Genomic DNA, 15,592 nt, shown 5'->3' with positions numbered 1-15,592 from the left:
TGGCCCAGCTCGGCTCGCCGGCGTGGCGCAGACTTCTCTCGCGGCGAAAACCCCGTCCACGATTGCTCTCGGCCCCTCGGCTCCAGCTGGTCCCTATGGCAACGCACTTAAGCTCGCTTTAGTATTTCAGTCTCGGGTAGAGGGTTCCTCGTAGCCACCCCATCGCATTTTCTCTCTCAGCTGATTCTCCGCTCCGCTCTCCTCTGACCAAGACCTCCTCCACAACGGCCAACTATTGTCCGAACCGATTTTCTCTCTCTCTCTCTCTCTCTCTCTCTCTCTCTCTCTCTCTCTCTCTTTCTCTCTCTCTTTTTCTCCCTTCTCTATTTCTCTCCGTATATCCCGATTCTTTCGGCGCAAGAACAACTTGTAGAAAGACTCAACTATCGAGTCCAAAAATCGATTTTCTACTGGAGAAATCGATGCTATTATATACAGGGAATATGATCCTAAAGTCCCAAAGCGAAGTTCCACTTGTTCACCATCCTACAGATTATTATACGTTCCTTGTGCCTGCACGAACAGCGGAAAGGAATTTGAGCAACCTCTTCCTCTTCATCCAAGCTTCAGCAGCGTATACAGTGTGATAGGATGTGATAGGAACTGTCCAACACTTTGATTGTCGCTCATATGTCGGTCCCACATTTCTTTGCCTTTAACCCTTTGCACTCGAAGCTATTTTACTCCAAAACGAAACATTTCTTCAGACCTAAAATATTTCCCTTCTATATATTCTTTTCTCATATTATACACATGAAAATGGTGCAATTTACCCGTACAATACTGAAATATTTGGTAAATTATTAAATGCACACGAATTAAATAATGTAAAAAATATTTTGTATAATGGTACAGCAATTTTTAGTGGTGCCTTACAGTCACCATTCGAGTGCTAAGGGTTATAAGCTAATTTTGATCATAATAAAGCTGCTTGAACCGAATTTCGATTCGAGATGGATCAAAACATGTCACTTCAAAAGCTAATTTTTAATTAGAGCTACTTACAGAAGCTCTAATTCTCAGTCTGCGTCTCAATGACTAAAATACCACAGTAAATGTGTTACAGTATTTTTAAATAATTTTTTACTCCGTTGGTGGTTACGGGATCTACGGTGTTGTCCGGTTAGATCTCCTGGGAAGCGATCTGCCCGACGGACGCTAAGGTGGACACACGCAAAATCCAAATGGAAGCCGCTTCCCATTTTCCCAAGGTAGATAGACACTCGACGCTCTCTTGAGCAGCGGGGGCGTACGCTAACGCCTGTCTGCTGTCTGTTCCGGCCAGCCTGCTAATGCTCTTAACAGCTTGGAAATTAGTTTCGCCGTTTTCTTTCCTCGCTCGGAAACTTCGCTCCCGCGCGATTCGCCGGACCCCGAGCCGTGTTCGCTACTCGCGCGGCGCGAAAGTTCAATTACCAGCGGGACGGCACCGAGTAAAGCTGGAATTTCCTATTCCGCGATTTCCTAAACGACTGGTACGCGTCTAAATCGCACGAGGTGAGACTTATGCATCGAAAAAGGTCTCGAGGTCTTCAAAGATCTTTTTTTATCACCTGTTTTAATCGTTTCAAGCGGTTGAAAATGATGCAGAAGTGTTTTTAAATTCTTAAGATGTTTTTACCAGTTTGCGCTTGATCGAGTTTCATCATAAATGCATAAAATCCGCAGTCTACTCGTGAGCTTTCAGTCTGGTGAATAGTTTGGTGGCCCGCGGACGGTGAAATCCATGTGATATTTTTGTCATAAATGATGCAGGACGCGACGAAATTTACGATTCAGGTTGCTCGAGATATAATAAAAATACCGCGTAAGTAGCATATGCTTCTTGATGCAGGTAGTACGAAGATCACATGGAAGGCAGCCAGACTAAAAGCAACGCGTATCCCGGAGCTTAAGTCGCCTTTAGGCGGCGTTTGCGCCGAGAGAGTACCTTTCATGGCGCGCCTATGGCTCCTGTACGCAGTCAAAGCATTAATTAATCTATTATCCGCGCAAAGCGCAGCCGTCTATCCGCAGGCAACGTGCGCATACGACTGGATGCATACGAGCATAATCAGTCGCACCTTAACGTACAAAACAAGATCGTGCTATTTTTCTGCTTGTGCGTCCGCTCGGAACGCTTTCGGCCCGTCTCCGGGAAAATCAATACGCGATAACAAGGTGGCGAAACGCCGCCGATAAGGATGATATTTATCGCCGGCGTTAATATACATCTCGTGCCTCCGCGCCCGGAACAAAAAGCGCATAAAGTCGGAGCGCTCTTAATGAGCGGCGCGGAGTTTATTACCCGGCGCTTAACGGGGATTAAGACAGCTTTAAAAAGGATGCCGCGAATAGGCGGAGCACCGGAGCCGCTGTAAAACATTCGAGCGGTCCCCGGATAATGGCGAACGCGTGTAATAACGATAAATCCTGGTGTTCGAAGCGCGTCGTCTTCGTCGTCTTCGTGTCGTCTTCGTGTCGTCTTCGTCGTTGGTTGACTGCAAGCTAGTCTGAGACGTTTCCGGCGAGAAAGAAGCTGCTTGTTGTACCGAGAGACGCGTGTCGGTGACCGGCGGTGTGGATCGATGGCGATCGATCGCGATCGAATTGCGCACGCAACGCTCGCCGGTGCGACGCGGCGAGAGCATCGAGAAAGAGCACCTCGCCGGAAACAGAGGACACCGTGTTCAGCCGAGAGGAAGATGCCACGATAATAAATATGCCCAGCGCCGGCAGTCATAAATCCCGCGTAATTGAATTTTCAACATCCATAACTGGTCGTCGTCGTCGTCGTCGGCACCGTCGTCGTCGTAGTCGTCGTCGTACTCGTCTACGCGACCCCGGGAAATAGGATGGGATGTATCTTAAACCGAGCGAGCGGGATCGTTCCTTTCTATCCTCGAAAAGGTGAAATCCCGCCCAAGCCCACTTCGATTAAAACGCTGCCTCGTTCGGCCCCGACTCTTCTCCCTCGATCCTCTGGTGTTCGCGGACTGGAACAATTTTTAATTCGCTCTCCAAACCGATTCTTTTTCGTCCCCACGATCCCCCTCGGCCTCTCGACGTTCACATTCTCCCACCGGGCCATCCTCCACTCACCCTCTTCTTCCTTCTCCTGTTTCTTCTTCTTCTTCTACCTCTTCTTCATTCTCCTCTTGGTACTCGTCCCCCGGGCCAGCCGCGCGTTTTCTTTCTTCGAGCCCCGAGCAAAGCGGAGGGAGCTGCTTTGACGGGAACATCTAATCAAGGATTTCTTCGAGCCCAGAATCCTCGCCCTTGCCAAACTGTGTACCCGCCACTCTTCTGTGTCCTCTTTCTTCCGCGACCGCCAGCCTCTTCTTCTTTTGCCTTCTCGCGGGGTTATCTCGGCCATCGGCACCTTAACGCGGTCAAACAAGCGGAAACCAAACCGAGGCTCTTCGGCCTCTACGTGTGGGCTCCGAGATTGGGCATTAGTTAGCCGAGTCTTTCGATGCCTGGGAGTCTTGGGATGATCATTAGGAGCTTCAAGCACCGTCAAACGGAGGCAGATTGGGGTTCCTGGATTCTGTAAATCGTGTGGAAAGGTATTTGTGAGTTAGCATTGAGTTGTCGATGTTGAGGTAATATATACTGAAGGGTTAGTAATGTACGAAAGGCGATGGGAACAATCTTTGATCCTTCAAATACGATCGAACAGGCGCAAACTCAAGCTCTTGGCTTCTATGCGTTATATTTGGCTTCTATGTGATATATCTTATATCTTGAGGATGATTATTAAGAGCTTCAAGCAGATACAAGCATTCCTCAACTAGGCGATCGCATAGATATATAGATAACACATAGCTATACGTAGAAATCAGTTGCAACGATGGTGAATCTTATCCTAGAAGTTCATACATCCTATCAAGCATCGTCCAACGGAATCAATCACCGTCAAACACGACTCGAATGTTCAAATCGCTCGCACCATGGATTTCTTAACTTCGGAAAAACAGACTCTGTTCAAAGATTCACATTCCTGCTCGGAGCTACGAGCGTTCAGCCTGGACCGATGGAAAAAAGTAGAAACCATCCTGCGGTCGGTCGAATCGATGGTGGATGGATCGCAGGATAGTATTCGGTGTCGGCTCGCGAGGAAGCGACGAGGACGAGCCACCGAACGAGCTTGGCTAACGCGGGAGAGATCGTGGAGAGCCGTGACGCCAGAGATTACGATAAGCCCTCCCAGCGGCGAGAAACAAATGACGTACTAACTGCATATTAACTGAACTGCCGGGCTATCCGTTGACTCCGCCTCCTGTCCGGGCCGCCACGCGAGTACACTACCTACATGCAGGTACACGATCCTTCGCCGTTCGCAGGACTAAACTTTCGCCGGCGTGGAAACGCGGCGCGGCGCGGTGCGGTGCGGTGCTGTGCGGAGCGGTGTAGAGCGGAGCGGACTCGGTTCCGCGCGACGCGTCGCGTAATCGCCTTGTCTTCCACGATGAATCGGAATCCTGGCGCGATGAAAACCGCTATCCGGTCCGGGACACCGATACCGAGACCGCCACACACCGCTATCTTCCCTTCGACGATACCAACGCCTACTTTCGACAATAACGTGTCCACACCTTTGGAGATATCGCCGCACCTCCACCTTGCTAACACCGCCATTTTATAATATTTCCTCCACATCTCCAGATACTGCTCCAATAGCCATCCCTCGATCTTCCGTGGAACAAGGCAGATACTGATCATTGCGACTTCATTCAACGGTCCTCTTAAGAAAATAGATAGCGTGGTTGTTTGAAGTTGTTTGAGCTAACGTGATTAATTCTAGATCTTTCGTTCAATTTAAAATGCATTTTAAAATGCATTCGTTCTCTTAATAATTTTAATAAATTGAGAGCAACCAAATAATGTTCTCAAATTCTTATCATGTCTCCGCTGATGTGTACTTCACTTACCTGTTGTTAGGATAATTGCGTAAAATCCGCAGACTAGTAATTACAATAATTCGGCGCTGTTACATTTACAAATCATTCATGACGAGTCAATCGATAATCTGATCTTGTCGGCCTTTTATCTTAAGCGACATTCATATCTATGAAGTCGCATTAACACGTTCGCACTAATTGCTATATAAGGTTTAGCATTAATTGTTTCAAATGGAGGAGGTTCTATTTTAAATTGTATGGCACTCCATAAAAATACGAGCTAAGACCACGATGCTGGCCACGATGATCAGAATATTGTTGAAGGTCATCGAAAATTTTGAGGATCGACACAAAGATCGAAGGATTGCTCCACAGCAAAATTTTTATCTACTCCAGTGACACCTCCCCATGAACCCAGTAAACTAACGACTTTACAGGAAAAAATGTCACGTTTCCTCGTAGCGATTCACATTTTGATGTCGACCATCAATTTATCGAAATCATCGTGGACTTGCTACGAGAGCTCGCTGGAACAGCTTCATCGTCATAATTTGATGGTCGACGTATTCCTTCCTCGTCTTCCGAGCTTGTGTTACCGGATATCAAACGGTTAATTTCTGGACTTGTCTGACGGTTCCTCCAGCTACGAGGATGGTTTCAACTTTAATAATGAAATTGCACGATGACGTAATATGAACATTGTCCATATATAATCCACACACATTTGTATCCAGTCGACAATTTATTTTCCTTTTTCGTCATTTGTCACAAAAACGAGTTGGTGCAATTCAAGACAGTCTAATGAGGTCGATATACTGTTTTCAATTTACTATGATCATTAAAGAGAAAAAAAGGAATTTTAATGTGCTTTCTGCTCCTTGCAATTGACCGAAGAAAAATTGATTTTGCATAAAGATCCGCGGTCCAATCATCACACAAAAGAGTCACTTTACGGAGCTCTGGTGCAAACAATTAGCAGCCTGAATGAAGAATTCTTTCTTTCGCAGAACGAAAGATTGTCTAGGGAATTTCACAGGGTGCCTAAAAACGCGCGACTACCGATCGGACCTAAATTCGAACCAGACGACACAGCGATGGCCGCGTTTACCTAGCGCATGGGTGAGGAGCGCAGAGTCGTTGAACCCAGCTGGAAAACCGTGTGCCGATTCCGTTACCGACGCGGAAACGAATCGAGTACGTGTAGACGCGCGTATACATCGCTCGTGCCACAAAGTTGTTCCATTTTCGTCGGGAGCCGGTGGTAAACGGAGCGTCGCGGGCTCGTCTGCCAGTACGTGCTTCGAGATTCATGCATGAGAAAAAGAGGAAGGCGAAGAAGACGACAACGACGACGACGACGACGAAGAAGGAAAAGAAGAAGAAGAAGAAGAAGAGGGATGATGCTGTATGACGCGCTTTGCCCGTGCAAAGTATCACCTTTCGCCCGGATCTCAGCAAGGAAAATTCCAGGTGCGTTAAAAGGGGCCGGAATAACGAGAGCGTAACGAGATCTTGTCAATTTTTCATAACAAGCGTCCGACGGTCGAGCGAAAGAGAGACCTCTCGCGAGCGTTCCTTCTTTATACAAGGAGTGGGGTGGGGGACGGGCTAGAAGAGCGAGAGAATTTAATTTTAAACAACAAGACGCGTTTCAGGCAAAGTAGCGGAACGTCGAGCCGACGCGGTTTGAATTTCCTACCTCCTATGGCAACCATCCCGAGATAAGAGAGAGAGAGGGAGAGAAGAGGTCGACAGGCAGGGTGAAGTTTTCCGTTGAATTTGCTTTAATAACGCTTTAATAAGAGTACAATCGATTGGGTTGGCGTACACGTCGCTAGAAGTGTTGTTCGCAGTCCGGTTGCATAGCCGATCGGTTCCATCTAGAGATTCTAGACCGACCGTAACAAGCAGAGAGCCTGGCTCGAGATCGCAACGGTGGTGGTAGCTGATGGTGGTGGTCGGCTCGTTGCGATTCGAACGCATGCCTCGACGAGAGTCAGATCCACAGGATCGGATCGACGATCTACGCGTCGTCCGACTTGACCTTTTCAGTCTGAGCGGAGGCCGTGTCGTGCACTGGCTCCGGCTCGTGGATGCCCATCCATTTGCAACGCTTCTGCAGCTCTTGGCGATACCTGGACGCACGGGTTAATTGGTCGCACAGGAAGTACTATGCGAGCTCGACTCGTTTGCTATGCTGTCTAGGTGGTCATAGAAAGACCCTACTTCTTTCTAATTTCTGAATCCTCTGCGAATCACTGTCCCCAGGAAAGTTTCTAAATACTGTTATCCCTTAAACTTTAACCCTTATACTTTGTGCTTTAACTCTGCTCAGGACTTTTGTAGTTTCAGAATTAAATTGGATGATAGTTGACATTTAATTCTAAAGAAAGTTTAGAAGCAGAGGTCTTCTTCTGGATTAAATTAACTCGGGTACAAGGATTAATTGGTCTGGTGGTAAAAGTCTCAAAAAAAATTCAAAATCTCCGCAATGTGCTAGAATCTCCACCTAGACTTCGACAGCGTCAAACGCTTGACACATTTAATTTTCCGATGATAAAACATATGGGCACGTTAAAAAAAAAATTGTAATCATTTTCGTACACTGCCAAAAGTCAAGAAATGAAATTTTTAGATGCTTTGCCAACATGTCTACACAGTAACCACCTGAGCAAATTGGCCTTACCTTGGATGGTTGATCGCGTAGATCCATGGATCAATGCAGGAAACAGTTTTGGCGAAGACGGCGGGTAGCATCGTGGATACTGGAGTCAGCAATTCCCTGAAAGCAATAGCAATTTAGAACTGCAATTGAGAAATAAAATTCCAGACGAAGAATTAGGTGTTTCTGTTCATTGTTTAGGGTTTTGAACGCTTTGGCTACCGATTGCCGAAGGCTCCAATCATAGCAACAGTGGCGTAAGGCGTCCACGCGAGCAGGAACAGGAAGAAAATAGTGAACGCGACCTTGGCGATCCTCATCTCGACGCTCCTCTCCTTGTCCTGGTTCGACACTAGCGACTTCACGTTCATCTTCTTAGCCTGTTGAACAAATACAACCGGCAAATGGTAAAAAGAGAAATTGAAAAAATCGAAAGATGATTTGAAAGATGGTTGACCTGTTCGCGTAGCATCTTCTCGTGGTTGCGGATAGACTGCAGCAGCTGGGAGTAGAAGTAGACGATAAAGATCAGAGGTATCACGTAGGACCAGACGAAGATGCTCGACACGAAGGCCTTGGTGTCCTGGTCCTCCGTGAGGAAGTCGAACGAGCAGGTGGTGAGGAACCCCTCTGAAAACAATTGAGATTGATGATTAAACGAAGCATTCTACTCGAACTTTGATAGTTTCTCTGAGCACGGTGTCTGGCCCGTGCAGACCTATTCTACTTCGCTGTCTTTTCTACTTGAGACTTCATTCACTGATACGCTAAATTATCAAAATCTTAATTTCTCAGGTTCTGTTCTATCAAACCAACTGTTCCGATTTAATTTCTGTGTTTTCCCAGTGAACCGATTAATAGACTACGGATTTTATGCACTTATAACAAAAATGAGTGGAATGAGAAACAACAAAAATATTTGAAAAATTTAAAAATACCGTTGTATCGTTTTCAACTCAATAAAATTACTGAAAATAGAAATAAATGTTTATGTAGCTTCAGTGTCTTGTAATTAATGCAGACAATTCTTATCTTGCATAAAATTCCGCAGTCTAATGACTACTACGTGTTATAAAATTTACACATAAAATACACATATGCTCGACTGCGCGTATTCGATCCAGTTTCCAATGGAAGGGTCTTTCTAATTTCAACAATTGCCATTTGACCGGGGACGGTAGGTTTAACGTCGAATGATACCATTTCAAAGTTTCCGGTGTCCAGCTTTGGACCATTTGTCTGCCCAACAAATTACCGACTATTGCCTGAGACCAAAAGTCGCGTTAACACCGAAGCTTAGGTTTCAATGGACCTGGCACCGTATAGCGGAGGTCAGTTCTCGCAGATTGTACTATGGAACCGGTGGTTAGGCCATCAGAGTCTGCATTGCCATTCGAGTCTCGAGTGGCCCAGCCTTCGGGGTTGGCAGAAGGGTGAATATCGTTTCGTTACCGGTGGTGTATCGACCCCAGACCCTCAGCAACGGCATCACGCTGAACGGCGTCGCCCAGAACCACGTGCAGGCGACGAGTACCGCGGCCTGCTTCGAGTTCAGCCGTCCGTCGATCGGGCAGGAAATGGTTCTGAACAAAAATCGAAAGCGTTCAAAATCTGCGCAACAAGTCCTCTTTAAAGTATAAACCGTGAAACTGTTTTAAAAAATGCTCTGACGCTCTAAATTCCCATACGAACAGGTACAGAAACGTTTTGGCTAGGATAGAGATTCTAAAATATTAAAATTAAAATGTTCCCACATTTTGGAATTAAGATGGAAAATATTTATTTTGCAAAAAGGTCTGCTGTCTAGTTATAAATGATACGCCAATGATCAGTGAGAGGTTAACCCCTTCATATTCAAACAGATAAGAGTGATGCTCGAAAACAGTTGCAATACTAGCCGAAATGTAAATCATTCGTAAATCATTCTGCGAATCTGACTCGTAATGTTTACGTTTGGCCCGATTTTCAGTCCACTTGTCCTACTCGTGATGTTTACGTTTGGGCCCAAATCTTCATCACGAGTCAGACTCGTTAAAGTACGAGAAGGGGTTAATAAGATTATCAATAAAGTATACGGTTCGCTATAATGGAAATTGGAAAGATATATTATTGTAGAGAAGGATGATCAATGATAGCAACCTGTATCGATCGAAAGCGATAGCAGCGTTGGTAATCGCCTGTCCCATTCCTGATATGGAGCCGAAGATCGCGTAGATGTCGCAACCTAATTCCCATCCGATCATCCGTTCCGTGAAGCAGTTGATCAGGAACATGGGCATCTCGAACGACATCAGCAGGTCGAACACCGCCAAGCTGACTATAAACATATTCGAAGCCGTTCTCAGCGATTTAGATCTGAAAGCAAACCCGAAGCAAGTCGAGGGTGGTCCTCAGGGTTAACGCTGGTCGGTAGACTACCCTAACGCGATCGATTCTTGGAAGAGGATTTCGCTTGTGCTCGAGGGAGGGCACCACTGCTATCAAGCTTTACAATCTCTTAATTTTTACGAACAGTCTCAATTTTTGTCACTGACTGGCATTAAGCTGAATCGTTAGTAGACTGTTGATTTATATGCAAAATGAAAATTGTCTGCTTTCATTACAACATACAGGAACTGTATATACATTTATTTCTGTTCTTAATCATCTTAATAAGTCCGGGATATTAAAACAATATTTTTCGATTTTTGGAATATTTTTTGGTGAAATTTGAATTTAGATTTAGATTGGTGAAATTTAAAACCGGAGAAAAATTAAGACAATTGAACAATGAAGGTATTGTATTTTCAACATGTTTAAATTATTCAAGAAAGAATTAAAGAATGTCCATCTGGCTCTCATCTCTTGCAATTGATGAAGTATATTTTTATTTTGCATAAAGATCCACAGTCTATTAATCATTGAGGAATTTAGTATAAATGTGCGTTGATATAACTCTTCGAAGATTTATATAAACTTTCAGCGATTCGCTAGATTTCTTCGATGCCAGAATGAATTTCCATCTACCAATTCAGTAAAAATGAGTATTAATTATATTACAAGTGGAGGATAGCCTAGTTTGGAACAGCATCTAGATCGAACTATGTCTCTAGAGAAACAAAAATACTTGCAGTGTAATCAGTGGTACCAATTAACTATGATTTGTCAAAGGGGTCCAATCTAGCTGCCGGTCCATGTTCTTCCGCTGTCCCTTGCATATGTGTGATATTTATTGATTTTTAAATTCCATTTGCACAATCGTCGCACCACCGGTTATCCTTGCCGAAATCAGGGACCATTTTGTCGTCCACTTACGTGCTAAATATCCATATGACGCATCCGTTCCCTACGATGGACATTATAAACATGACGGTGTATATGAGCGCCAGACCCATGTGCCAGAACTTGCCGGGCGCGATGAATCCCCTCCAATGGGGGTGGACTAGGTCGGAATGTTCCGGCGGCACGTTCCATCCCAGAAACCTCTCTCGCATGGACGGGACATACCTGAACGGCCGTGAAAGAAAAGAGCAAAGAGCTTCAGTCCTCGATCTCGTGTCCGATCGAAACGGTTACCGTGGTCAAGGAGTAGTAGAGAAGGAAGAGCACGCACCCGCTCTCTTCGCCGATGAAGGCCAGCGGGCCGTTCAGGAGGGTGTCGTTGCGCATCAGCATCCCTACACGACTCGAAGACACTCGGTTTTCGCGTGCACACGCTCGTTACACGGGAGCCCTTGATCGCTCGTCACAAATCGAACCCGTTCGGATCCAAGCGAAAACGCACGACGACGATTGATATCCCTCTCGACGAGGGTGGTTGTAGAACAGAAGGAAAGGTGCGTGTGGTTAATCGATCGTCACACTGTCGCGGGGAAAAGGAAACATAAAAGGGAGAGTGTGTGTGTGTGAGAGAGAGAGAGAGAGAGAGAGAGAGAGGGGAGAAAAAAGGAACGGTTGCGAGCAACTCTCACGACCAAAAGGATCAAAGGTGCCGGCGCACACGGTTTGAAGTGAGACGCGGTACAGAGGTCGTGTATACGTTCCGCAACTCACTTGACTCGGTCGAACGCGGCCCGTTCCTTTTATACGGCCGCGGCGCGGACTCGCGGGTCCCGAATGGCGTGCCGGTTGAGAGTTTAATTTGATTTGCGATTTACAAATACGAGAAACCTTTAGTTCGGCTGAGTCTAGGCGGTCACGCGAACGCCGATCTCTCCGTTCCGTGTGCGAGTCTACGCCGCGGCTATACCCTACGTGACGCGACACGATGCCCTTTAGCGACCATTCTTAATCTGCCGTCAAGGCCGACGGTTCCGGCGAACGATCCCAAACCGCGGAAACAATCGCAGAATCTTCGGAGGCGGAAGAAACCCCGATCCGTAGACTCGTCGATCTGTAGCCTTTTCGGAATCCTCCGTGGTCCTGAGGCTCTGGTCGAAATTCGGAGCTACGATGCCACGCCTACTCGACTCAGGCCACGCCTACCGCGTGGGGAGAACGCAAGACTGATTATCTTCCCTCACCCTTGATCTAGACTTGTTACTATAACTTCGTTTGCTTGAAATGGTAACGTGAAGCACTGGCTAGGTAAACAGAGCTTGTTGTTAACTGTGCCGACCATCTTCAATGCAAGGTAGAATCCAATATGTTCGACGACAAAAGATAAAGCCAGTGCAGAGAGCTATTGTATTCTTCAGAACTCAATTTTCAAGTTTCAGGAATATTTTACCTTTAATATTTCGTTAGAATCGGGGGTCAGCAAACCACACCTCCTCAGGGCAAGCGACGCCCATTTGACGCAGGTCACGCATACTGTGCACTGAGAGAACAAGACAATCTGCCTGGATCGTGACTCGGAATGCAAAATCAAATCGAGAGACTCGTCTCCCCAACTTTATTTGCTCCTGAAGGCAATATAGGGAATTCCCAAGGCAATGAAAGCTCATGTCGACGCGAGTAAGTAGTCTGATCATCCTGAATACGAAAAATTCAGAATGGACGGTAATTGTATTCTTTAGTCAGATTTTCACCCGGTGGAGCGCAGTCAGTGCTTCAGAAAAGTCGAGGGCCATCAGGTCACGCCTACTCAGCACAAACCACGCCCCCTCAGCATAGACTACGGGACTATAGAGAACAAACTACGCCCACTCAATGCAGAAAGAGGAACATGGACGGTCTTTCCGATACTATTCCAAGTTCGCACGCTTCTTGAACGTTCGAGGGTACGCAGATCGCCGGCAATGAATGGGAAAAAAGTAAAATCGACGGCCGCGAGTGGAGCCGCGTCACTCGTCGGAATTACGAGGGTCCGGCACACCGCTCGGAATCGATTGGACGGACGCCGCGCTGTCAATCTCGTAATCGAGGGCTCGTTTCGTTATCGGTTTAACCGAATAACGCTCTCGAGCCGATCGAAAATTCGGAGAAATTGCGACGCGCGTCGGTCAGCGTTCTGAAATTTCACGCTGGTCGAGCGTCGGACGGCTGCGTCGCATCGCGTCGCGTCGCGTCGCGTCGCGTCGAGTCGAGTCGAGTCGAGTCGAGTCGCGTCGCGTCGTGTCGTGTCGCGTCGTGCATCCCGTCGTGCTCGATCCCGGCGGCCACCGCGCCGCAAACCATTTTTACACGCGGTCACCATTTGGCGCCGCGCGAAATTCATCTCGGCGAGTGCAGTCGGTATATCGCGAGTATACTCTCCCGCTTTCCCGAAGCTGCCGCCGACCACAGCCTTCGCGCATCCACCGGATTAAATCATAAAATTGTCCGGGAACGGCCTTCCACGAAATTCCGCTGATTTACGAGGGCGGCTCTTCGGCGAGCTACGCCGATTCGCGCTCGCGAAACTGGCGCCCGCGAAATCGCTCCTCCCACGATCCAGATTGAAAGCATTTTCTTTCGCAAGGCCTCTTATATCTACGCTGTCCATACATCCTTTATTTAAGAGGACAATCCTTCGTTTCACTGTTCTGTCTTTTAGATTTATTCTTCCTTCTAAAATGGCCATTTTGTCCTTTATATTGGGAATTGAAATAGAATTGAGCATCGTCGCACAGCACATAGCCCATGGAAGCATGAAACTGTCATTTCGCTGGCTTTCTACAATCTTAAAACACGCGTCTTCAAAAATATTTTAAAAATCGCTAAATTTTGCGTGCGTATATCTGGATCTAATGCCCTCACTGAACGAGTATTTTCACGAATGAACGATATATGGACTAGCGTAGAAACCCAATTAAAAATTAAAACATTGAAAGCATGCATTTATAAATGCAACTATTTTTAAAACAATGATTTGTCTTTTATCTCCCCCAAGAAAGTAGGGTCGCCGTACAATGTCGTCTCTCAATTCGCAAACTCCACTTGACACTTCGCTACTCTCTGATAAAGATCCGCATTCAAATTACCCGAAAAAATTAGCCAGAGCTGCGCTGAATTTCATATGCAGCAACCTAATACCGTAGAAGCTAACTAGTCCTTGACATTTCCCGAACAAATTACGGGAACGCCAACGCTTTTAAAGAGGAAGCTCGACTCGGTACGTCACTGTTTCAATGCACACTGCCGTTCCTCGTCAACATAATCGTCTCGTCCCAGATCCAGTTTCGTTCCGACGCACCATGCTCTCTTAGAAGTACACCATAACTACAAAAGACTTTTGCGCGCGTGTAGAGGCAAAGCAGTGACGCGAAGCTGCACGGAGCGGCGACGCGCGTTTTTCACGATTCAACAGATATATTTACGAGCTTTGTTCGCCCGTGTAATTCCCGCGACTTATACTGCACCGCAGGCATTGTCCGCGGTGAATATCCAGCGGGAAAATTGAATGACAAACAATAGGCCCAACCGAGGCCGATTATCGTAACAATGTGAACGGAGCGCGACCGGTAGCGCCGGTGCTCGTGCGCCTCTCCTCTCTAGATGGACGACCCAGCGATCCTTCTTTCTCGATCTCTCGTTGTTCGTACCAGAGCGTCGATCGTGGCTTGGGGACTCTTGTAATATCGATCTCGGTTCTTGAAATTGTTCCGGTGAACCGGCATTCGGAGCATCTGTCACGGACAATCGAACACTTCATTTTCATTTCGCCTCGTTTCGGATCTCTATTTTGGACACGGGTCTTCATTAATTACCATGCGATGATAAATACTATCTTCAGTGTGTTATTGACAGCCGGGTTGATCGACATTGAAATAAAATTAGACATCTCAGTAATAACTGAAGATAGAACCTTAAAAAGCAGCTTCGTAAAATAATGTTGTGGATAGGGTCTATTTATCATCAACTACACTTGCTGGCGAACTCAATTTAATCTCTAAATGTACATATAGTGTTCGCGTCTGTACAATTTTACGCGAGGTGTCTTCGAACAACGCTCGACGACTGTCTATTAATCCGAAGTGTATCTCGCGACGACTTCTGACTGACTCCTCGAAAGTCCTGTACAACTTAATTCTAACGCCTTCGTTTGCCCTGGTAAAAATCCTAAACAACCCTGATTGGCTAACCCACGCTTTGGGTCCTTCCAATCAGAGCTGTTCTTTTTCTTCGTCTCACCCCCGTTCCTTCCGCCCTTGGCGTGTTTGTTTTCGGAACGGCGAGGTGATCGGAGAAGATGATGGGACTTTCCTCCGGGCCACCCATGCTTGACCCAAGTGTCGATAGACCGTTGGGTCCGCTTCAAGTGCCCTTCGGTTCGTCTCTTAATTTATGACGGTCTCAGTTTGCTATTGAGGACTTTGGGACAAAACTCTAATAAACATACTTCGACTAGGTCTGGAAAATGTCCACTCAAAAATAGCTTCGTCGAACGAGAGTCGTAAATTGCGTTGGCCGTTTGCACGAAAGAAAGACTCTTTTGTGTGCGTGCGACCGGACGCTACAATGTGTATCAAACGTGAAAATTGTAACAGTTTACCTTGACCGAAACAATTGCATCTGAACTCGAACTAAGTTCTGAAGTAGAATACCTTTTGAAATACGATACAATGCAACTAATAACCATTAGAAAACCAGGACAGCAACGCTCGAAGCGAAGCGAGATCCATCCGACGCATTAGTTTCAATCATC

At 46.5% G+C, this 15,592-nt stretch overlaps 1 protein-coding gene across 1 annotated transcript; it reads right to left on the bottom strand.

Annotated features, from left to right (window-relative positions):
* Positions 1-6,644: 6,644 nt before the first annotated feature.
* On the bottom strand, positions 6,645-11,577 carry Rh5 (Rhodopsin 5). Its single transcript, XM_076792749.1, has 8 exons — positions 11,138-11,577; positions 10,840-11,031; positions 9,685-9,900; positions 8,998-9,128; positions 8,003-8,175; positions 7,768-7,925; positions 7,570-7,665; positions 6,645-7,018 (listed from the first exon to the last, which is right to left on the bottom strand). The coding sequence occupies exons 1-8, from the start codon at positions 11,197-11,199 to the stop codon at positions 6,907-6,909; spliced, it is 1,140 nt and encodes a 379-aa protein (XP_076648864.1). The 5' UTR covers positions 11,200-11,577; the 3' UTR covers positions 6,645-6,906.
* Between the last annotated feature and the right edge of the window lie 4,015 nt (positions 11,578-15,592).

Source organism: Halictus rubicundus, chromosome 1, assembly GCF_050948215.1.
Source record: "Halictus rubicundus isolate RS-2024b chromosome 1, iyHalRubi1_principal, whole genome shotgun sequence".
Taxonomy (NCBI): domain Eukaryota; kingdom Metazoa; phylum Arthropoda; class Insecta; order Hymenoptera; family Halictidae; genus Halictus; species Halictus rubicundus.
Note: the sequence above shows the minus strand (reverse complement) of the source record. Positions and strands in the feature narration are given on the sequence as shown.